The sequence below is a fragment of the Daphnia carinata genome, chromosome 9 (genome assembly GCF_022539665.2).
Source record: "Daphnia carinata strain CSIRO-1 chromosome 9, CSIRO_AGI_Dcar_HiC_V3, whole genome shotgun sequence".
Lineage (NCBI taxonomy): Eukaryota > Metazoa > Arthropoda > Branchiopoda > Diplostraca > Daphniidae > Daphnia > Daphnia carinata.
This window is the reverse complement of record NC_081339.1, coordinates 4,545,625-4,566,171: the sequence shown is the minus strand read 5'-3', so window position 1 is coordinate 4,566,171 and position 20,547 is coordinate 4,545,625. Positions and strand designations below refer to the sequence as shown.

General features: G+C 41.8%; 6 protein-coding genes and 1 long non-coding RNA gene across 8 annotated transcripts in view; 6 read left to right on the top strand and 1 right to left on the bottom strand.

Moving 5' to 3' along the window:
- Positions 1–1,215, top strand: part of LOC130688364 (uncharacterized) — a 1,621-nt gene extending 406 nt beyond the window's left edge. The window contains exons 3-7 of the mRNA XM_057511338.2: positions 65–290; positions 360–484; positions 564–686; positions 761–989; positions 1,076–1,215. Coding sequence (XP_057367321.1) covers positions 65–290; positions 360–484; positions 564–686; positions 761–989; positions 1,076–1,189 — 817 coding nt within the window. The 3' untranslated portion in view covers positions 1,190–1,215. The remainder of the gene's footprint in view (positions 1–64; positions 291–359; positions 485–563; positions 687–760; positions 990–1,075) is intronic.
- The window catches only part of LOC132088255 (uncharacterized), a 26,999-nt gene extending 7,351 nt beyond the window's left edge, over positions 1–19,648 (bottom strand). Inside the window, exon 1 of the long non-coding RNA XR_009421656.1 lies at positions 19,607–19,648. This is a non-coding gene — a long non-coding RNA (uncharacterized LOC132088255). The remainder of the gene's footprint in view (positions 1–19,606) is intronic.
- On the top strand, positions 1,404–4,050 carry LOC130688365 (uncharacterized). The gene is made up of 8 exons (XM_057511339.2): positions 1,404–1,410; positions 2,471–2,556; positions 2,619–2,776; positions 2,841–3,066; positions 3,147–3,271; positions 3,362–3,484; positions 3,556–3,781; positions 3,854–4,050. The coding sequence occupies exons 2-8, from the start codon at positions 2,491–2,493 to the stop codon at positions 3,968–3,970; spliced, it is 1,041 nt and encodes a 346-aa protein (XP_057367322.1). The 5' UTR covers positions 1,404–1,410; positions 2,471–2,490; the 3' UTR covers positions 3,971–4,050.
- On the top strand, positions 5,925–7,606 carry LOC130688366 (uncharacterized). The gene is made up of 7 exons (XM_057511342.2): positions 5,925–6,076; positions 6,139–6,296; positions 6,361–6,586; positions 6,667–6,791; positions 6,882–7,004; positions 7,075–7,300; positions 7,374–7,606. Exons 1-7 carry the CDS (start codon positions 6,011–6,013, stop codon positions 7,488–7,490), a joined length of 1,041 nt encoding a protein of 346 aa, XP_057367325.1. The 5' UTR covers positions 5,925–6,010; the 3' UTR covers positions 7,491–7,606.
- LOC130688363 (uncharacterized) lies at positions 10,715–16,030 on the top strand. Of its 2 annotated transcripts, none has more exons than XM_057511337.2 (7): positions 10,715–10,854; positions 14,622–14,779; positions 14,844–15,069; positions 15,150–15,274; positions 15,365–15,487; positions 15,559–15,784; positions 15,860–16,030. In XM_057511337.2, the coding sequence occupies exons 1-7, from the start codon at positions 10,789–10,791 to the stop codon at positions 15,977–15,979; spliced, it is 1,044 nt and encodes a 347-aa protein (XP_057367320.1). In that variant the 5' UTR covers positions 10,715–10,788; the 3' UTR covers positions 15,980–16,030. The 2 variants fall into 2 exon arrangements, with proteins under 2 accessions (XP_057367320.1, XP_057367319.1); XM_057511336.2 differs by lacking the exon at positions 10,715–10,854 and adding an exon at positions 14,398–14,559.
- On the top strand, positions 17,136–18,897 carry LOC130688361 (uncharacterized). Its single transcript, XM_057511335.2, has 7 exons — positions 17,136–17,287; positions 17,440–17,597; positions 17,666–17,891; positions 17,982–18,106; positions 18,173–18,295; positions 18,363–18,588; positions 18,683–18,897. Exons 1-7 carry the CDS (start codon positions 17,216–17,218, stop codon positions 18,797–18,799), a joined length of 1,047 nt encoding a protein of 348 aa, XP_057367318.1. The 5' UTR covers positions 17,136–17,215; the 3' UTR covers positions 18,800–18,897.
- LOC130688376 (uncharacterized) lies at positions 19,636–20,547 on the top strand. Its single transcript, XM_057511353.2, has 3 exons — positions 19,636–20,057; positions 20,113–20,220; positions 20,282–20,547. The coding sequence occupies exons 1-3, from the start codon at positions 19,663–19,665 to the stop codon at positions 20,499–20,501; spliced, it is 723 nt and encodes a 240-aa protein (XP_057367336.1). The 5' UTR covers positions 19,636–19,662; the 3' UTR covers positions 20,502–20,547.

Below are 20,547 nucleotides of genomic sequence, written 5' to 3'. Positions count from 1 at the left end.
TAATATCAACAAAGACTTTTTTATTCAAATTTTCTTTGCTCATTTTGTGTAAATCCTTCCCCAGTTTCATCAAGGCCCACCCCGAATACCAGAAGATGTTCAAATCGTTCGCCAACGTTCCCCAAGCTGAGCTTATGACCAACGGAAACTTCTTGGCTCAGGCCTACACCATCTTGGCCGGTTTGAACGTCGTCATCCAGTCCCTCAACAGCCAGGAACTTTTGGCCGCCCAGTTGAACGCTCTCGGTGGTGCTCACCAGCCCCGTGGAACTACTCCCATCATGTTCGAGGTATGTTTTCTACAACTATTGCTCATTGGCTTCGATTTCTGCATCATTTAAAAACTATTCCGCACAAAGCAATTCGGTGCTGTCGCAGAGGAAGTCCTTGCTGAAGAGCTCGGCAGCGCCTTCAACGCTGAGGCCAGACAAGCCTGGAAGAACGGTATGCGCGCTTTGGTGGCTGGCATCGCCAAGAACCTCAAGTGAGTAGATCTCTCCTCGTGTTACACACGTGTCGTAAGATTATCAGTAGCTAAACTAACACCTTCTCAAAAAATTCAGGAAACCCGAAGATTTGGCTGATCCTCAGACCAAGTTGACCCCCCACCAGGTTCGCGATGTCCAGAGGACTTGGGAGAACTTGAGGGCCAACCGCAACGCCATGGTCTCAGCCATCTTCATCAAGTAATCCCCTCGCAATCCCAATAGGTTGTGCCCATTCAATCATCAATCCTAACTCTTCGTTTTTGCTTTTCTAGGCTGTTCAAGGAGACCCCCCGCGTCCAGAAGCACTTCGCCAAATTCGCTAGCGTCGCCGTCGATGCTTTGCCCGAAAACGGTGAATTCAACAAGCAGGTTGCTTTGGTCGCCGATCGTCTGGACACCATCATCGCCGCCATGGACGACAAGCTCCAGCTTTTGGGCAACATCAACTACATGCGTTACACTCACCAGCCTCCCCGTGCCATTCCTCGTCAGACTTTCGAGGTAACTCTCATTCTATTACGATTTGAGATATGCAAATCCAAACAAGATCCAATGCGACAATTGTGCTGATTTTCTTTTCTTTACAGGACTTTGCCCGTCTCCTCATCGACAGCCTCGAGGCTAGCGGTGTTTCTGGTGACGATTTGGACTCCTGGAAGGGTGTTTTGACCGTCTTTGTTAACGGTGTTTCTCCCAAGTAAATCGATCACTCTCCTTCCCATTCGGAGACAGAAAACAAACTCGCTGTTTCCAATGTTTTGTTTTTTTTTAAACCAAAGACCACTTTTTTTGCTATCAATGAATAAATGAAGCATTTATGACATTGAATACTTCACCGATTTTTGTAGCGTTAACATTGATTTTGGGAAGCATTGGATGTTTCATGCCAACCTCGACTGGTAGTTTGCGCTGATATTTCAATGTGTTCATACTCAATCAACGGCAGTAAAAAAAAAAAATCAAGTGTGCTGGTTGCATTTGAATTATATGCGCCAAAAGAGCAGCAACAGATATCAACAGAGAAATATGACACTGTTTGCAAGAGGCGGAATTCAATTAGACAAGGCTTTTCCTCAATTTTTGGAAAATGAAATATCGGATTTGTTCAAAACAAGGTTGGCAACAGAAAGAACAACATCGAGTGTATAGTAGAGCGTTGCAATGAGCAAGGCTGTAAATCATAAGTAATCGAAGATCCAATCGCTGGTTGAATCATAATCAAACAGACGCCTATAGAAAAAAAAAAGTGTCAAAATCAAGCCGATTCAGTCGCACACTGAAAAGGCAGAATAAGAAGAAAAACGCGAAAACGTGTAACCAAATAGACGTTGTCTTGTTTCCCAGGAATAAACACAGAGCAACACGGTATATTCAGAAGAAAAATTTAAACGCCATATCGCAATCCTGATCTACAAAACAGACGAGTAGTTTGATCCCATGCCTAAAATGTGAATAAAATCGAGTAAAATGAGTGATCGGTAAAATCGAGCGAGGGTTGACAATAAAAAAGATAGCGCTATTCGGTAATGGAAAATAAGATGTCAATAGCAACCGTATTCCTGCCAGCTCTCAATTTTGAAAAAAAAAAAAAAAAAAATAATAAATAAATAAAATAAAATAAAATAAAATAAAATAAAATAAAATAAAATAAAATAAAATAAAATAAAATAAAATAAAATAAAATAAAATAAACCGGAAAATAAAAATATTAGCAAAGGAATACGTGCTCGGCGGCACGTACAAATAGAAATCAAACCGCAAAGTCAATTTCGGAGCGTCCAGCACGACAACTCGCATTGGTTCAAAGGTTACGGGTCGCACGACGCATCGTGAGCGTGACAGAAGAAACTATCACGTAGGCCAGCTTTCTGGAATGGGACGATAGTTATGTCAACACAAAATATTTGTCAAGACTAGTTGACTATAAAAGAGAGGGTGAAATCTATGAAAGAGTATCAGTTAGCTGTCTGCTACTTCCAGAGCTAAAAACAAACTCGCAATAATGGCTTCTTTCAAGATTGCCCTTCTCCTCGGCGTTATCGCCTTCGCCAACGCTTGCTCCCAAGCGGTAAGTTCAAAACATTCGATCATTTCCAAAAGTACAATAGAATTTACGAAATACGATTACAGCCCGGAACCACCACCACTACTGTGACTACCACCGTCACCACCGTTTCAGCTGATGACGGTGAAACTGGCATTCTCTCCGCTCACGAGCGTAGTCTCATCCGCAAGACTTGGGAACAGGCCAGGAAGGACGGAGATGTCCCCCCACAGATTCTCTTCCGGTAAGAATACCAATTTTTAATCAAAACAATTCCAGAATTTAATTTTTGAAAATTCTTTATCCAGCTTCATCAAGGCCCACCCCGAATACCAGAAGAAATTCAGCAAGTTCCCCAACGTTCCTCAAGCTGAGCTTATGACCAACGGAAACTTTTTGGCTCAGGCCTACACCATCTTGGCCGGTTTGAACGTCGTCATCCAGTCCCTGTCCAGCCAGGAGCTCTTGGCCAGCCAGTTGAACGCCCTTGGTGGTGCCCATAAAGCCCGCGGAGCTACTCCCATCATGTTCGAGGTTGGTTTTTGCCGAATTTTGTCACTAAAAATTGAATTTAAATTCAACGCCCTACTAAAATGGATTCTTACAATCTAAAGCAATTCGGTGGCATCCTCGAGGAAGTGCTCGCTGAAGAGCTCGGAAGCGGATTCACCGCTGAGGCCAGACAAGCCTGGAAGAACGGACTTGCCGCTTTGGTTGCTGGCATCGCCAAGAACCTCAAGTGAGTTGAAAGCCGATCATAGTTTGCCGAAAAGTGAACAAATCGAAATCTCGAACAATTTTCAAATAGCGTTAATGCGTTTAATTTTAGGAAACCCGAGGATTTGGTTGATCCCCAGACTAAATTGTCCTCCCACCAGATTCGCGATGTCCAAAGGAGCTGGGAAAACATTCGTAACGGCCGTAACGCTATTGTCTCCTCCATCTTCGTCAAGTAACTGAATTCGAATATTAAGCACAAAGCGACAAGAGAATGCTAAACGCTATTGTTTTGGAACAAAAAAGGCTCTTCAAGGAAACCCCCCGCATCCAGAAATTCTTTGCCAAGTTCGGCACCGTCCCCGTTGATTCTTTGCCCGGCAATGCCGAATACGAGAAACAAGTCGCCCTCGTTGCCGACCGTCTGGACACCATGATCTCGGCTATGGATGACAAACTGCAGCTTTTGGGTAACGTGAACTACATGAGATACACCCACACCGCCCGTTCTATTCCCCGTGGACCTTGGGAGGTACATAAACTATGCTTGAATACTTTTGAACGCGAAATTAAGCTCACGCGAAATATTCAATTCTCATTATAGGACTTCTCTCGCCTTCTTCTTGATGTTCTCAGCGCTAAGGGAGTGTCATCTGATGATTTGGACTCCTGGAGGGGTGTTTTGACCGTCTTCGTCAACGGAGTTTCTCCCAGGAGTTAATTCGTTCATGCCTTAATAATTCCGCTCGATCGAAATTAAGCAATAATGTACCAACTTCTTGAAAAATAAACCTTAAATCCTTACCACAGGAACAAAAACAATTGTAGCTCTTTCGTTTTTCAAAATTGTCGAAAATAACGTGACGGCAGTGAGCAATGACGGAGGGAACTTCCAAACATATACAACATTAAAAAGCAGAAAAATGATCTGAAATTTCAAAAGAGAAACAAAACAGGCTTGAAGCTGTCAAGGCAAAATTCCCTAACGAAGACTCGTTCATTCAATTGTTTTCCCGCTTCGCAATTGAACTACCCCATTATAAAATTCACTCGTTAAAGTCATTGAAGTAGCAAAAAAGGGTGCGATTCAAATGAAGAGGCCATTGTAAATTCAATTCAAATATTGAAAAATTCAATTTAAAATCTTTGCTGTTTAATGTGTAGTTCACAACAGCCATACGATGCGCATCTCCCTATTTTTAAAAATGATCCCGTCTGCTTCCCATCTCATCCTAACACGGGACCAATGGTCGCCCTGAAGAGGTTTTCAGGGAGTGTTGACTCGCGTCTCCGCTCGATTTTTTCTCGTTTAACCAGCTTTTATTTCGTGTTTAAAAAATCAGCCTTATCCGAGTTCGCTGTCCATGGGAGTCAAAGTCTATCGACTGTGTGTAACGTGCACGTGATGCTTTCTATCAACAACCCCTCCTCCCCCACCAAGATTCGCTTATTTATTTTTTTTTTAAAGAAGGTTACTCAAGTACTGATAAGAGAATTGAATGGATATTTTTCCCCAATCATCAAATACGGTAGATTGATTCTAACTCATTTGGCGGTCTGCTGTTTTGTCTAGAAAAACCATCTCGCAGCCAATCTCCGTCGTACACGAGTTTGAACTCACGTGATTGGTCGTTCGTGTCACGTTATCGTTCAAGGACCTTCCGCGAAACGAATCTATTTCGAACGATATGTTTTTCCTTGCAATGAAATGCAGATGTTATCACGTGAAACGGCTCGCGCTATTCAGAAGGTTTAGACATTGTTTTCGAAAGAAATCATGCTAAATAACATGATGAGATCAATGACGGCGATAACGGGCGGCCAGGAAAAAAAAAAGCAAGAAACAATTTCTTTTGTTGAAATTGGCAACGTATTGTGCCTACACAAAATATTTTCTACAAAGAAGACATTTGAAAAAAAAATTAATTCACGAGTGAGATTGTCCTGGAGTCATAGACAACAAGCCAACCGCCTCTTGATGAAACTGGTAGCATACTGATGGTAAGCAAGCAGTCTATCAACTAACGGCAATGAAATTGTCGTCAAGAAGATAAAAATATGGAGAAAAACAAGCAAATTCCTCCCAAAATATTATCGTTTTGCAGCAAGCGAAAAACTCTTCCAATAGTTCCACCAAGCATAGCAATACCATTTGGCTCCATTTCTGCATAGTTGCAACAGATGCACCCATGTGTCGAAACGATGTAAGAGATATTTCAAAAGACCTATCACAAATATTTGTAGAATAATTATGGCTGTCAAAACCGAGGAGAATGGAACAAAAACATATCATTCAAATGACGCTAACGGGACAAGTAGAAACACAACAAAAACAAACAGCATGTCTCGGTTATCTTGCTCTCGGCAATTTCGATCAGTAAAAGCCGTTAAGTCAACTTCGGGACCTTTCGATGAACCTACAGTTGCTGACTGTTGAACACCGAAATGAAGTAACTTGAGATCCCGACGAAATTTGAAAGCGTGGTTAACGTCACGTATGTCCTATTCCATGAGGTTGTTCTTCAAGAAGCTGGCCGAAAACCGACAGCAAGTCCGAAGTCCGAAAACGCGATATCGACCGTAGCTATAGAGAAAAACTTTTGGATGGTGACATGGAAATTCTCACGTAGGCCTTACGAGTTATCGGAGGAAACGGTTTCATCAACAGCTCAGGCAAGTTGACTATAAAACGCGAAAGAAATTGAACGATGAGCATCAGTTAGCTGTCTGCTACTTCCAGAGCTAAACCAAACTCGCAATAATGGCTTCTTTCAAGATTGCCCTTCTCCTCGGCGTCATCGCCTTCGCCAACGCTTGCTCCCAAGCGGTAAGTTCAAAACATTCGATCATTTCCAAAAGTACAATAGAATTTACGAAATACGATGATAGCCCGGAACCACCACCACCACTGTCACCACCACCGTGACCACCGTCTCCGCCGATGACGGTGAAACTGGCATTCTCTCCGCTCACGAACGCAGCCTCATCCGCAAGACTTGGGAACAGGCCAGGAAGGACGGAGATGTCCCTCCCCAAATTCTCTTCCGGTATGAATTACAAATTTAATCCAATCAGGGTCTGAATTAACTTTGAAAATCTCTCTTTACGAAGCTTCATCAAGGCCCACCCCGAATACCAACAGAAGTTCACCAAGTTCGCTAGCGTTCCCCAAGCCGAGCTTATGGGCAACGGAAACTTCTTGGCTCAGGCCTACACCATCTTGGCTGGTTTGAACGTCGTCGTCCAATCCTTGTCCAGCCAGGAACTTTTGGCCAACCAGTTGAACGCCCTTGGTGGTGCTCACAAAGCCCGCGGAGCTACTCCCATCATGTTCGAGGTTAGTTTTTATCGAGTTTTGTCAAGAAAAATTGAATTCAAATTTAACGCCCTACTAAAACCGATGGATCAAACCTACAGCAATTCGGTGGCATCCTCGAGGAAGTCCTCGCCGAAGAGCTCGGAAGCGGATTCACCGCTGAGGCCAGACAAGCCTGGAAGAACGGACTTGCAGCTTTGGTTGCTGGCATCGCCAAGAACCTCAAGTGAGTTGAAATCCCATCATAGTTTTCGCAAAAGTGAACAAATTGAAATCCCAAACAACTTTCAAATAACGCTGATGCATTTAACTTTAGGAAGCCCGAAGATTTGGCTGATCCCCAGACCAAATTGACCCCCCACCAGATCCGCGATGTCCAGAGGAGCTGGGAAAACATCCGTGGTGACCGCAACGCCCTCGTTTCCTCCATCTTCATCAAGTAAGTGATTGAAATGTTCGCTAAAATGTGATACAAGAATGCTAAATGCTATTGTTCTGGAACAAAAAAGGCTCTTCAAGGAAACCCCCCGCATCCAGAAATTCTTCGCCAAGTTCGGCAGTGTCGCCGTTGACTCTTTGCCCGGCAACGCCGAATACGAGAAACAAGTCGCTCTCGTTGCCGATCGTCTGGACACTATCATCGCCGCCATGGACGACAAGCTCCAGCTTTTGGGCAACATCAACTACATGAAGTACAGCCATATCGAACGTGGAATTCCTCGTGGACCTTGGGAGGTAAGTTAATTTAATTTCATGTTTTGAAGTACCAATGTAATTCTAATCGTGCGAATTTCCGATCGAAATTTAGGACTTTGGCCGACTTCTTCTCGAATCTCTCTCCGCCAGCGGTGTCTCCTCCGATGATTTGGACTCATGGAAGGGCGTTTTGGGCGTTTTCGTCAACGGAATTTCTCCACGCAACTAAGACATCTTCTACCATTTTACTATATTCGCATTTAAGCAATAATAAGCGAAGGGAGATTATTCCCATCAATTATTATTTGCTGAAAATGTTTTGTTTTGTTTTCCAAATAACAATCACTGGAGAAAAAAAAAGAAAGAAATCAAAATAAATTTTTTAAAAATCTAAAATGTTTGATTGTAATTTGATTTTTGAACACCCATCAACGCTGTTTTTTTTTCTTTCATTTTTTAAAAGCAAAATTCGGCGTAGATGTTTCGTTTAAGATATCATTCTTCATCGTCCTTCATTTGCCTATAGTTTTCCCCTTGCTAATCTTTCAGATATTTTTCCAAGTGATGCCAACAACACGTAATTCGAAAACGCCTCCCACGGATTCTCAGTTATCTATATGACCCTTTCGTTTTTGTTATTAGACAAAATCAAGAAACGCTAGGATAAATTTGATTCGATTTGAAAATCACGAAAGGCGCCGTCAAAAGGCAAGTAATTTGAATTGCCAATGAAAAAAAAAACATTTGCCTGCAAATGGGACCGATCCCAAACGTTCTAGGAAAAAATCAAGATCCACCCATCAAAACGCGTTTGCAAAGCAATATTTTCTAATGGTCGTGCATGGCGCTTCAAATTTTTTAAAATTTTTTACAAATGGCAGAAGAAACGAACGCAAAATCCCTGCATCTGAACGAATGGGATGCTATCAAGTTTTGATGTTGCTTCAAACTAATGAAATGAACACTGAAAAAAAAAATCCAATATGAAAATCAATTCCTTGATACGGCGGCAAAAAAAAAAAACAACAAACATAAATACGAATCAAACCCATTTAAAAAGAGTGGGAAAAAAAGGAATGACCTAAATAGAGCTTTTTAATTGAATTTTCTTTAAGGTTACAATGTAAAAGAAAAATCCGTTTCCGAAGCGAAACCACACCCCTGCCAAGAGGTCGCTTCCTTCAGCCAATAAAGAACAATCCTGAAAGGAAAGCTGGCATCACGTGATCTTTACAATGTGCTACGCATCCAAGGCGAAGATATAAATTTAGAAGCTGAATCTCTACGGCTCGTCATTTCGTTCCGGCGAGCAACTCTTCCATCAACACATCCTTAGGCCGTTCCGCTTGGTCGTTGGCCACATTGGGTTTTTATTAATGTTACCCAACAGCTGCAGTTTTTCGTCCATGGCGGAAATGATGGTGTCCATTTTTAAAACTACATCTTTACTGAATACAAAAAAAACAAAAAAACAAACGAACTTCCAATACCGTAAGAAAGAAATCGAAAAATTCATCTCAACTCATTTTTATCACTAATTAAACTCCTTTCGGTTAATTATTATCTTTTTTCACGAAGGTTTTTTTAAAAAAAAAAAAAAAAAAAAAAAAGAACATCCCCTTGTCAGCAGTTCCCGTTTGATCATGCCAAATTCAATTAACGAGTTGCTCGCCAATGGAGACCATCATGTCCGCGATTGACGACAAACTGCAGCTGTTGGGTAACATTTGTTTCATAACGGCCAACAACCGAGCGGAATGGATCGTTTACATCATTCAGGTAATGACAGTTGACGAAAAGGGTAGTCATTCGTCGCATAAGCGCACGCATTGCCAACTGCGAATCATTGATCTTTGCTTTCATCTAACAGGAATTTGGACGTTTTCTGAACGGGACCGTTGTGTCTTAAGCTACGGCATCGACCACCTGAACTCATCGCAGCACATTCTAATCAAACCTCCCCTCTTCCACGCACATACGTACTCGTTTCAAAACACATATGGAATATTTTTGTTTGTTTCCAGTTTCTTTTTTTTTTCTGTTCAAGAAAATTTGAATAGAGAAAAATTCGTTTAGCAACAAAACATCAAATAACTTTTGAGATAAAAAACAAACGGAAAAATAAACATTTGCAAATGTATCGTTGCAAACGAAGTTAGAAAATGCTATATAGGACAGTATTTCTGGATGCTCTATAAAAAAAAAAAAATGAATCAATAAACTGAACTTGAGTTTGGCCAGCGCTTACTTTCCCCATAAAATTTGAAAGGCTAGTTCAGTTTAACAACCTTGAACAAGCCAAAAGAAATAAAATAAAATAAAAGGATTTCAAACGTATGTTGGTTGACACGTGCAGTGAATTTCGTCCGAAAACAATCATGCACGAGTAAAACGAATGTTTACAAAACTGACCTCAGGAAATCGAGACGGGGCAAAATATCTGATGATTTAACAAATGCCAAAAGTAAACACATTGACGTAGAGAGCGGCGGTGGTAAGCAATATGACATTTAATCTTGTAAACGAAACGTCTTATCGACAACACACATTCTTTCAAATTAAAAAGCCAAACAAAAACAAAAAAAAAAAAAAAAAAAAAAAAGCAAAAGCAAACCAGCAGCTAACGTTGCTCTGCTTTCCCATGGAATAAAATATGTAAAACGTGAGCCACATCACGTACGACGTTTAATTTTAAAGGAATAAAAAATACTTCAGCAGAATTGAACGTTTTCCCTTAGTAAATCAAAAACAATCTACTACAAATGAGATTAAACGCAGCGCTCTAATGAAATCAAAGGCCGATGGCTGACGTGAAAACTTACGAGTACGTTATTTTTGGAAGAAAGAAAACAGAAAAACCTCCTAAATTTGGCAGGGCTCGATGGGGGTAGGCGACGCGCAAATATTATTATTTCAAAGAAGATTAAGTATCGAACTTAACTTTTAGTTGGAACCCTAAATCGTGGAAAGCCAAGCCAGTTTTTGGGGACGGGGATGAGAAATCAAAGGTTACTCGCAATAAGGGGCAATCATGATGCGTCAAATGCAAAAGCGATTCAGGTAGAATTCAAATGTTACAGAGCGATAAAAAGCAATGTTACGTCATTGCATCGCCGCAAAATGAAAAATCGCTACGCCTTTCACACAGAAAAGGCATAGAGCTGCTGATTACTGAAGAACAATCTCGGGTTGAACTAAACCAATTAAAAACGATAAACAAGAGCAGTTTCCGAGAAGAAACAATGCGTGAAAGATGTCACGTACGGCCCTGACTCGGGTCGTTGCGGAGTAAAAAAATAAAAAAATAGATCTACATTTCGCCCGTAAACCAAGTAGCCAAACAGAATAAACGGAAATGTTTATGAATTCTGGTATCTGGAATGCAGGCTTGGCGTGACCTGAAGATTCTCGATCTCGTTGTCAACAACCATCACATCGGTCCAGTTGACTATAAAAGAGAAGGAAAATCTACGGAAGAGCATCAGTTAGCTGTCTGATATTCCCAGAGCTAAACCCAACTCGCAATAATGGCTTCTTTCAAGATCGCCCTTCTCCTCGGCGTCATCGCCTTTGCCAACGCTTGCTCCCAAGCGGTAAGCTCAAAACATTCCATTCTATCATTTCGAAAAGTATAATCCAATTTACAAAATACGATGATAGCCCGGAACCACCACCACCACTGTGACTACCACTGTCACTACCGTCTCCGCTGACGATGGTAGTGAAGCCGGCATTCTAAGCTCTCACGAACGCAGCCTCATCCGCAAGACATGGGATCAGGCCAAGAAGGACGGAGATGTTGCTCCCCAGGTCCTCTTCCGGCATGAATTACAAATTTAATCAAATTAGCGCCTGAATTAAATTTGAATGTTTCTTCACAGCTTCATCAAGGCCCATCCCGAATACCAGAAGAAATTCAGCAAGTTCGCCAACGTTCCCCAAGCTGAGCTTATGACCAACGGAAACTTTTTGGCTCAGGCCTACACCATCTTGGCCGGTTTGAACGTCGTCATCCAGTCCCTGTTCAGCCAAGAGCTGATGGCCAACCAATTGAACGCCCTTGGTGGTGCCCATAAAGCCCGCGGAGCTACTCCCATCATGTTCGAGGTTAGTTTTTATCGAGTTTTGTCAAGAAAAATTGAATTCAAATTCAACGCCCTACTAAAACCGATCGATTAAATCTACAGCAATTTGGTGGCATCCTCGAGGAAGTGCTCGCTGAAGAGCTCGGAAGCGGATTCACCGCTGAGGCCAGACAAGCCTGGAAGAACGGACTTGCCGCTTTGGTTGCTGGCATCGCCAAGAACCTCAAGTGAGTTGAAATCCCATCATAGTTTTCGCAAAAGTGAACAAATCGAAACCTCAAATAACTTTCAAATAACGCTAATGCATTTAACTTTAGGAATGCCGAAGATTTAGCTGATCCCCAGACTAAACTGACCCCCCACCAAATCCGCGATGTCCAGAGGAGCTGGGAAAACATCCGTAACGGCCGTAACGCCCTCGTCTCCTCCATCTTCGTCAAGTAAATGAATTAAAATATTTACCAAATTGCGAGAAAAGAATGCTAATCGCTATTGTTTTGGAACGAAAAAGGCTCTTCACGGAAACCCCCCGCATCCAGAAATACTTTGCTAAGTTCGGAACCGTTGCAGTTGGTTCTTTGCCCGGCAACGCCGAATACGAGAAACAAGTCGCTCTCGTTGCCGACCGTCTGGACACCATGGTCTCGGCTATGGATGACAAATTGCAACTTTTGGGCAACATCAACTACATGAGATACACCCACACCGAACGCGGAATTCCTCGTGGACCTTGGGAGGTAAATCAATGTGACGTTACATTTAAAGATATTCGTTAACTTTAATCGTGCAAATTTTCAATATAATTTAGGACTTTGGCCGCCTGCTTCTCGAAGCTCTGTCTTCCAAGGGTGTCTCTTCCGATGATTTGGACTCCTGGAGGGGTGTTTTGACCGTTTTCGTCAACGGCGTTTCCCCACGCAAGGACTAAGAAGGATTTGGCCAATTGACAACTTTAAAAAAAAAATTGATTTAAAATTGCGGGTTTCCTTTTACTTGACCCGATTCGTCTTCTTCCAATAAACAATAGATTTCACAATTTTGTTGGTTCAGTATTTCTCTTTAGCAGCACAGAAACGACACCTTAAAACATGATGGAATCGGATATTTTTGTACCAAGTTAGACATTTGAAGAACACGTAAACATGACCGTTGCCACCTCATAATCGTCTACTAGTTTCTACTACATTTTTTGAATTCTACACGCTTTACTTCAGATCACCATCATGTTTTAAAGTATTTTTACCGGCACGCATCACACGGTGACAGCCTTTCAACGCCTTAAGTGGAAGAAGCAAAGCAAGGAGAAAGTAAGAATTTCAAAATTCGGTCATTTTTAAACACCGTAACTTGTGCTCAATTTGTACAACTCGAACCAAAGGGTCTATCATCAAAAACCTGTCGACTGTTACCAATTGCTTTAAGCCAAAACAATTTCCTACTGATTTACATGTGGCAACGATGACAACCCTTATCTTTGCTACTGCAATACGAAAAGATTGTCCTGCCGAAATTCAGCCATCTTGAAAAAAAAATTAAAAATTCTAAAAGAAACCCGATTGATACTGAAAGCGCTCATTCAAAATGGGCAACGAGATGTACAGTACCAACAAATAGCTGATTGCTGCAACACAGATTCACGTGAAAAAGTCGGACACATGGCAAGCCCAAAAGAAAGTTCGACGAATGCGAAAACATCAAAACTATATCGCTCTTTAAGGTTTCCTCAAGGCTTTAACAGACGCAAATTCAACTGATACAATTATCCTGGCTTTGGGTGATGTACTGCAATTGTTGGGTGATATTCACCACATAAAAAAGCGGCCTCACATGACCCAGGATTATTTTCGAGGAAAAAGTTGCACAACCGCAAGGAAAGATTACGGAATTGTTAATGATGTATCGCGTATTCTAATAGAACTTTGGCCGTCCTGTTGCTGGACACGTTGATTGCTAAGGGAAGCTCTGCGGAAGAGCTGGAATCAAAAGTGGCCTGATCCTTCTGCTCAACGCTATTATCTCCGTGCGCGTAAAACATGTGAACACTTCAATAATCTGTTGAACGTTCTGGAAACTTCCTTAAACGCTTATTAGATTTCCTTACATTGACTGTATCAATATTTGATTTTGTTGTGTTCCTATTCGGTCAACGGGTACGTTTCGAAGACGGTTGATGTACGGGAGCTAGCTGATGTAGTGTGTGGGTTAATAGAAGCCAGGGAAGTAGGGGGGGAAAAAATAACACAGATTTTCCATCAGCCAATCCGATGCGCAGCAAAAATATGAGTCGACAAGTAGAACATCAGCTGGCGTTAAAAAAAAAAAGCAAAGACAAAATGCTGAATCACTGTTCCTAGTGAGCAGATGGCTTTCGTAAACAGAAATCGAGCGCTTCCAATAAAACGAAAACATCCGAGTTTTTCCAGAGAAAACATCAAAGCATGAAAGAAAAATACAATAAATTAAACGACGTATCCCAAAGGAAATTTAAAAGAAATTATAATAAAATTAATCAATCAAATGTTGTGCGAACTGAAGCCAATAACGTACGCGTCCAACATGGCCGAACCATGGAAATGTCCCAACAAAAGCAAGCGCCTTTAAGAGAGAGGAAGGCATATATGCAGTGGCCTCAACAAATAATAAAAACATAAAAAAAAATAATAATAATAATAAATAAAAATGGCGGAGTGTAAAAAGCGAAGAACCAATTTTTCTTAAAACCGAAGAAAAAGATAAATGAAAAAGTGAAAACAAATAATGAACTTCTGATGACTTATTCTGATTTCAAAATCGAATGGCTCGATCGAAACAGATGTCAAATAAGGAATAGTCGATAGATGAGAAAGAAAATCTCTATGTGCAAAAAGTCACGTAGAAAATGTATCCAAAAGTCGTTAGATCCTCATATGCACTAGACGGATAGTCAACCAAAGTTCAAAGAACAAGAAAAATAAGAATACGTGACCACCTAACATTTCGAAGTAATACGCTGATTGGTCGCACCACAATCTCCACGTCAGCATGTAAACATTGTACATTTTCGGTGAAATCTCATTGCACGCGGATCGGTATAAAAGACATTGCAAATCGACAGGATAGCATCAGTTAGCTGTCTGATATTCCCAGAGCTAAACCCAACTCGCAATAATGGCTTCTTTCAAGATCGCCCTTCTCCTCGGCGTCGTCGCCTTAGTCAACGCTTGCTCCCAAGCGGTAAGCTCAAAACATTCGATCATTTCAAAAAGTACAATAGAATTTACGAAATACGATGATAGCCCGGAACCACTACCACCACTGTGACTACCACCGTCACCACCGTTTCAGCCGATGACGGTGAAACTGGCATTCTCTCCGCTCACGAACGCAGCCTCATCCGCAAGACTTGGGAACAGGCCAGGAAGGACGGAGATGTCCCTCCCAAAATTCTCTTCCGGTATGAATTACAAATTAAATCAAATCAGGGTCTGAATTAACTTTGAAAATCTCTCTTTACGCAGCTTCGTCAAGGCCCACCCCGAGTACCAGCAGAAATTCACCAAGTTCGCTAATGTCCCCAAGGCCGAGCTTATGGGCAACGGAAACTTCTTGGCTCAAGCTTACACCATCTTGGCCGGTTTGAACGTCGTCATCCAGTCCCTGTCCAGCCAGGAGCTCTTGGCCAGCCAGTTGAACGCCCTTGGTGGTGCCCATCAAGCCCGCGGAGCTACTCCCATCATGTTCGAGGTTAGTTTTTATCGAGTTTTGTCAAGAAAAATTGAATTCAAATTTATCGCCCTACTAAAACCGATGGATCAAACCTACAGCAATTCGGTGGCATCCTCGAGGAAGTTCTCGCCGAAGAGCTCGGAAGCGGATTCACCGCTGAGGCCAGACAAGCCTGGAAGAACGGACTTGCAGCTTTGGTTGCTGGCATCGCCAAGAACCTCAAGTGAGTTGAGAGCCGATCATAGTTTGCCGAAAAGTGAACAAATCGAAATCTCGAGCAATTTTCAAATAGCGTTAATGCGTTTAACTTTAGGAAACCCGAAGACTTGGCTGATCCCCAGACCAAATTGACCCCCCATCAGATCCATGATGTCCAGAGAAGCTGGGAAAACATCAGGGCTGGCCGCAACGCCATTGTCTCATCTCTCTTCGTCAAGTAACTGAATTCGAATATTAAGCACAAAGCGACAAGAGAATGCTAAACGCTATTGTTTTGGAACAAAAAAGGCTCTTCAAGGAAACCCCCCGCATCCAGAAATTCTTCGCCAACTTCGGCACCGTCCCCGTTGACTCTCTGCCCGGCAATGCCGAATACGAGAAACAAGTCGCCCTCGTTGCCGACCGTCTGGACACCATGATCTCGGCTATGGATGACAAGCTGCAGCTTTTGGGTAACGTGAACTACATGAGATACACCCACACCGCCCGTGCTATTCCCCGTGGACCTTGGGAGGTACATCAACTACGCTCCAATAATACTTTTGAACGCGAAATTAAGCTCACGCGAAATATTCAATTCTCATTATAGGACTTCTCTCGCCTGCTTCTTGATGTTCTCAGCTCTAAGGGAGTGTCATCTGATGACTTGGACTCATGGAAGGGCGTTTTGACCGTCTTCGTCAACGGAATTTCACCCGCCAAGAATTAAACTGACGCATGTTACACAGAAACGTTTCTGTCCCTCCCAACAAGGACTTTTTTTTTAATCTACAAGTTGCAATTGCTCAAATTATGATTTGCTCAAATACAACCAGTAGATTGGAAGAAAGAAAAGAAGAACCTACTTTTTAACAACATCACATTAACGCTGCCTCGTACGATTGAAATCAATTTCATCTCAAACGCATAAATTCAATTGGGCCGACTCGGTGACGAAGGTGACTTTTAAAAAGACTAGAAAAAAAAACAACAAAATGAAATTCGGTTTGGTTTTCTTCCAGGCAAGTTGCTATCGAATATTTCATAACTCTCTTCCACGTATTTGTCTGATCTAGGAAACGGGACACCGTAACAGCTGGTAGTGTGATACGACATAGTCGTATTTCATTACCAACTCAGTTATCCAAGAAAAGAGACAAGCGGACTCGAAAAATTCTAGAAAATAAATGCAATGTAATTCGTCTTGTGTCGTCGCTTGTTGGATGTTAAAACATGAACACCTAACATAAAAATGGTCCCGCGATAAATTCATCCGCAAACTTTCACATAAATTCATTCAAACAGAAACAGTTTTGAAATTTTATTCAAGTGAAGTTATTTTGAAAAACAAAAAGACCATCCCTACACTGGCAAACTTATACCAAGAATTAGTAGAAGTATATGGCTTGTAGAAAAACTCAAACGACATATAAAACAAATAATAAAAAATTGAGATAAAAAATAGATATTTCTATCGAAATTCTCAGCTCAATTAGAAAACGATGATAACCAACAGTAATGTTGTCGGAAATCAAACGCCCATGAAAATTCAATTGAATCGGACAGAGCAAGACATACGAACACTGTTACCAAGTACAACATGCCTGCTACCCTACACCATAAAAAACAATACAACAGCAGCTAATTGACATAGTTGGCTGGCTGTAATCACGTACAAATATTTTTAACCACAAAAATAAAAAGAAGTTCTTCTCCACAGAAAGCAAACAACCAGCAGAGAATCGATAAAAGTTCAAAGGATAAAAGATTATCATCAAGAAGCATATACGTGCCCTGGACAGCGTGTCTGGCGCTATCATCACGTAGGCCGTGTTTGTGGCAAAGAAGCAGCTAGCAACTAAGAGGTCAAACGGTCCTCGTCGTTGGTATATAAAGAGCTGAGATTCAACTGGAAAAGCATCAGTTGGCTTTCTGAATACTTTCGAGCTAAACAATTGTCTCAAACATGCAGGTTCTCACCATTGCCCTTTTCCTCGGCATCGTCGCCACAGCTAGCGCATGCGCCTCGATGGCTGCGGTAAGTCTATCTTCCATGTTACAGTTCGTAAAACAAATAAGGCGTAAAGAAATTGTCGCATCAAATTGATTTTCGGAAAGCAAGAAAGAAACCATAAAAAATTAATAAGTGGAAGTGAGATTTTAATGTTGTGATACGACAATTTGTTCCAGCCTGGTACTACGGTTACCACTGTTACCACCAGTGTAACCACTGTGTCTGCTGATGAGGAAAGCACCGGCATCCTCACCGCTAACGAGCGCAGCCTCATCCGCAAGACCTGGGACCAGGCCAAAAAGGATGGTGATGTTGCTCCACAGGTTCTTTTCCGGTAACAAACGCCCAACTGACCTCCCATTAGAACCCAATTTAATTTTGAAAATTCCCTTTTCTTTACAGCTTCATCAAGGCCCACCCCGAATACCAGAAGAAGTTCAGCAAGTTCGCCAATGTTCCCCAAGCTGAGCTTATGACCAACGGAAACTTCTTGGCTCAGGCCTACACCATCTTGGCTGGTTTGAACGTCGTCATCCAGTCCCTGTCCAGCCAGGAACTTTTGGCCAACCAGTTGAACGCTCTTGGTGGTGCTCACCAGCCCCGCGGTATCACCCCCGCCATGTTCGAGGTTTGTTTTCCCAACTGAGCTCTTAAAGCCAATTCATTTCCCAACATAAATTTTTAAAACAACAATTTCTGTCTAACAAAAAAAAAAAAGGAATTCGGTGTTATTGTCGAACAAGTTCTCGAGGAAGAGCTTGGAAAGGGCTTTAGCGCTGAGGCCAGACAAGCCTGGAAACACGGAATTCACGCTTTGGTTGCTGGCGTATCAAAGACCTTGAAGTGAGAAAAATGCCTAACTTGAAAAGCGAGCCGCGAATTCGAATGTTAACGAAAACATTCATTTAGGAACCCCGAGGATTTGGCTGATCCTCAGACCAAGTTGACCCCCCACCAGATCCGCGATGTCCAGAGGAGCTGGGAAAACATCAGAAACAGCCGCAACGCCATGGTCTCATCCATCTTTACCAAGTACGCAAAACTAATTTTATTCTCTCGCAAATAAAGAATCCCTAATATTTAAATTCAATTGAAACAGGCTTTTCAAGGAGACTCCCCGCGTCTTGAAACACTTCGCCAAGTTCTCAAGCGTCGCAGTTGATTCTCTGGCCGGCCATGCTGAATACGAGAAACAGGTTGCTCTCGTCGCTGATCGCCTGGACACCATCATCTCGGCCATGGACGATAAATTGCAACTCTTGGGCAACATCTACTACATGAAATACACCCATCTCGAACGTGGAATTTCTCGCGAAACTTTTGAGGTAAGAAATGACAATAGAAACAAAATGATGACCTTTCTATCAAGTGAAATGGAACCCATTTTTGAAAAAAACACGCTCTTGAAATTTGATACAGGACTTTGGTCGTCTCTTGTTGGACGTTTTGGGTGCTAACGGTGTCTCCTCTGACGATTTGGACTCATGGAAGGGCGTCTTGGCCGTCTTCGTTAATGGAGTCTCCCCAAAGAAATAGGAAACAATTTAACGATTTCAACCTCAATCTCAGCTGATGGAATGTCGCTCAATTTTGCACGGATTTTGTTTCAATACACTTTTGCGATAAAACAAAAAGATCCTGGCTAATAAGTTACCTGACTTTAAGGTGTAACTCCTGATACTGATCACCGAAAAGAAAAAAAAAAGAAAAAGAGAAGAACTAAAAAGAGCAGAAGCCCTGACGGGATTATGCTGTTTAGTTTTTCTACTTTTTTTTGTTTGTTTCACTCAAACAAAAGGATGGGCAAGGCTTCTCATCAACTTAATTGTTAATGATCAGCTGACAGAATAGGAAATCAATTTTAATTCAAAAAGTATTTTTGAGCGCCAAAATTCAAAAAAAAAAATAGAGCGTCAAATAAAAAAAAAAAAAAGGTAGCTCAAAATAAAAGGACGACACAAAATGTCCCACAACGGCCGACAAAATTCAGTCGAAAAAATAATTCAAAGACGCTTTGTAATGAAAAGATTTTCAGCATAACTCTCTAATAAACCTGTGGGTCAATACATCACGATGCAAAATTCTATAAAAAGTAGAACCGATCGTGTGAATTTCAATACGAAAGCATCCGGGCGGAAAAAGGAAGTCTACGGAACACGGATGTTACACTGTGAAAATATCAAATGATCAACTCCTTCACGACATTCGTGACCAGTCACGCGAGACAACACACACTATCATCGGTGGGAAACTGATCCACATTTCTCTTTAAATGATAACGGATGCCAAACACGACAACGAGCAAAAAAGGAGTACGAGCTGAGCTCTATATAAGGGACTTACCGAAGTTGTCCGGCCATCAGTTCACCATTTGCAGCCTACAGAAAGAAGAAAAAAAAATGAGAAAATTATTTGTAATTCACTGGACTTGCTTAGCAACAATTTTAGTTAGCTACTACATAGTAAACACCGATTCAATAGCTGTGAGTCAGCCGGGCCATCTGCACCGACATCAGAAGAGATCCGTCCTCTCATTGCCCAGGGGGGTTTTAAAGTTTACAGGAGAGTTCATCGTACCGGTTTTATCGCTCATTAACCAGACAAACTCTTACCTCTGGTTCAACTTTCCCACAACGTGGCCTCTACCCAACAACAACAACCTCAACACGCTGTACAACAGTTTTGGCCGTCTCAAAGAAAAGGGTATTGAGGTGGACGAAGACTTTGTCGACGAGCAACGAGCCAATCAGGACAGACGGCATGTCTACCAATACATCGAAGGCTTTTTCCAAAAGTACTTTTAAAAAAATTGATTTACATTCGATAATGAATTTTATCTCTTTGATCAGCTTTGGAGTCAATGGAACAGCTTGCGTCCAACGAGCTATTTGCGAAATGGCTGAAGCGCCTCTAACAAGCAACGGACTTTTGGGCAAAATCGTCGAACTTGTTTTAACGTAACACAAAATTTCAGACAATAAAAAATTGCTAATTCAAATTTTAATTGAACAAAAAAAGGCCAAGTCTGATCAAAATGCCTGTAAAAATGGAGCCCTACTTCGGACTGAATCGATTCCGACGAGACGTTCACGGCGACGCCATCATAGAGGATCTGGACTTCATCGCGGCACCTGTTGAAGATGAGTACACGGACGCTTATAGCAAAGGAAAAGATGGCTTGTGCTGGAGCCACTACGCAAGTTGCCCAATTAACATATTTAAATTGCTGGATTTGTAAATCGAAAAAAGAACTTGAGGGAAAAGCTTTGGTCTTACGATTGTCC

Excerpts from the sequence above, each read along its gene's own strand:
- LOC130688365 (XM_057511339.2), top strand. The coding sequence starts at position 2,491 with ATGGCTTCTTTCAAGATTGCCCTTCTCCTCGGCGTTATCGCCTTCGCC. Across the intron at positions 2,777-2,840 it reads CCCCCACAGATTCTCTTCCG|CTTCATCAAGGCCCACCCCG; the intron begins GTAAGAATACCA and ends TTCTTTATCCAG. Across the intron at positions 3,782-3,853 it reads TTCCCCGTGGACCTTGGGAG|GACTTCTCTCGCCTTCTTCT; the intron begins GTACATAAACTA and ends TTCTCATTATAG.
- LOC130688366 (XM_057511342.2), top strand. The coding sequence starts at position 6,011 with ATGGCTTCTTTCAAGATTGCCCTTCTCCTCGGCGTCATCGCCTTCGCC. Across the intron at positions 6,297-6,360 it reads CCTCCCCAAATTCTCTTCCG|CTTCATCAAGGCCCACCCCG; the intron begins GTATGAATTACA and ends CTCTTTACGAAG. Across the intron at positions 6,792-6,881 it reads GGCATCGCCAAGAACCTCAA|GAAGCCCGAAGATTTGGCTG; the intron begins GTGAGTTGAAAT and ends ATTTAACTTTAG.
- LOC130688363 (XM_057511337.2), top strand. The coding sequence starts at position 10,789 with ATGGCTTCTTTCAAGATCGCCCTTCTCCTCGGCGTCATCGCCTTTGCC. Across the intron at positions 14,780-14,843 it reads CCTCCCAAAATTCTCTTCCG|CTTCGTCAAGGCCCACCCCG; the intron begins GTATGAATTACA and ends CTCTTTACGCAG. Across the intron at positions 15,070-15,149 it reads CTACTCCCATCATGTTCGAG|CAATTCGGTGGCATCCTCGA; the intron begins GTTAGTTTTTAT and ends TCAAACCTACAG.
- LOC130688361 (XM_057511335.2), top strand. The coding sequence starts at position 17,216 with ATGCAGGTTCTCACCATTGCCCTTTTCCTCGGCATCGTCGCCACAGCT. Across the intron at positions 17,288-17,439 it reads CATGCGCCTCGATGGCTGCG|CCTGGTACTACGGTTACCAC; the intron begins GTAAGTCTATCT and ends AATTTGTTCCAG. Across the intron at positions 17,598-17,665 it reads GCTCCACAGGTTCTTTTCCG|CTTCATCAAGGCCCACCCCG; the intron begins GTAACAAACGCC and ends TTTTCTTTACAG.
- LOC130688376 (XM_057511353.2), top strand. The coding sequence starts at position 19,663 with ATGAGAAAATTATTTGTAATTCACTGGACTTGCTTAGCAACAATTTTA. Across the intron at positions 20,058-20,112 it reads ATCGAAGGCTTTTTCCAAAA|CTTTGGAGTCAATGGAACAG; the intron begins GTACTTTTAAAA and ends CTCTTTGATCAG. Across the intron at positions 20,221-20,281 it reads ATCGTCGAACTTGTTTTAAC|GCCAAGTCTGATCAAAATGC; the intron begins GTAACACAAAAT and ends GAACAAAAAAAG.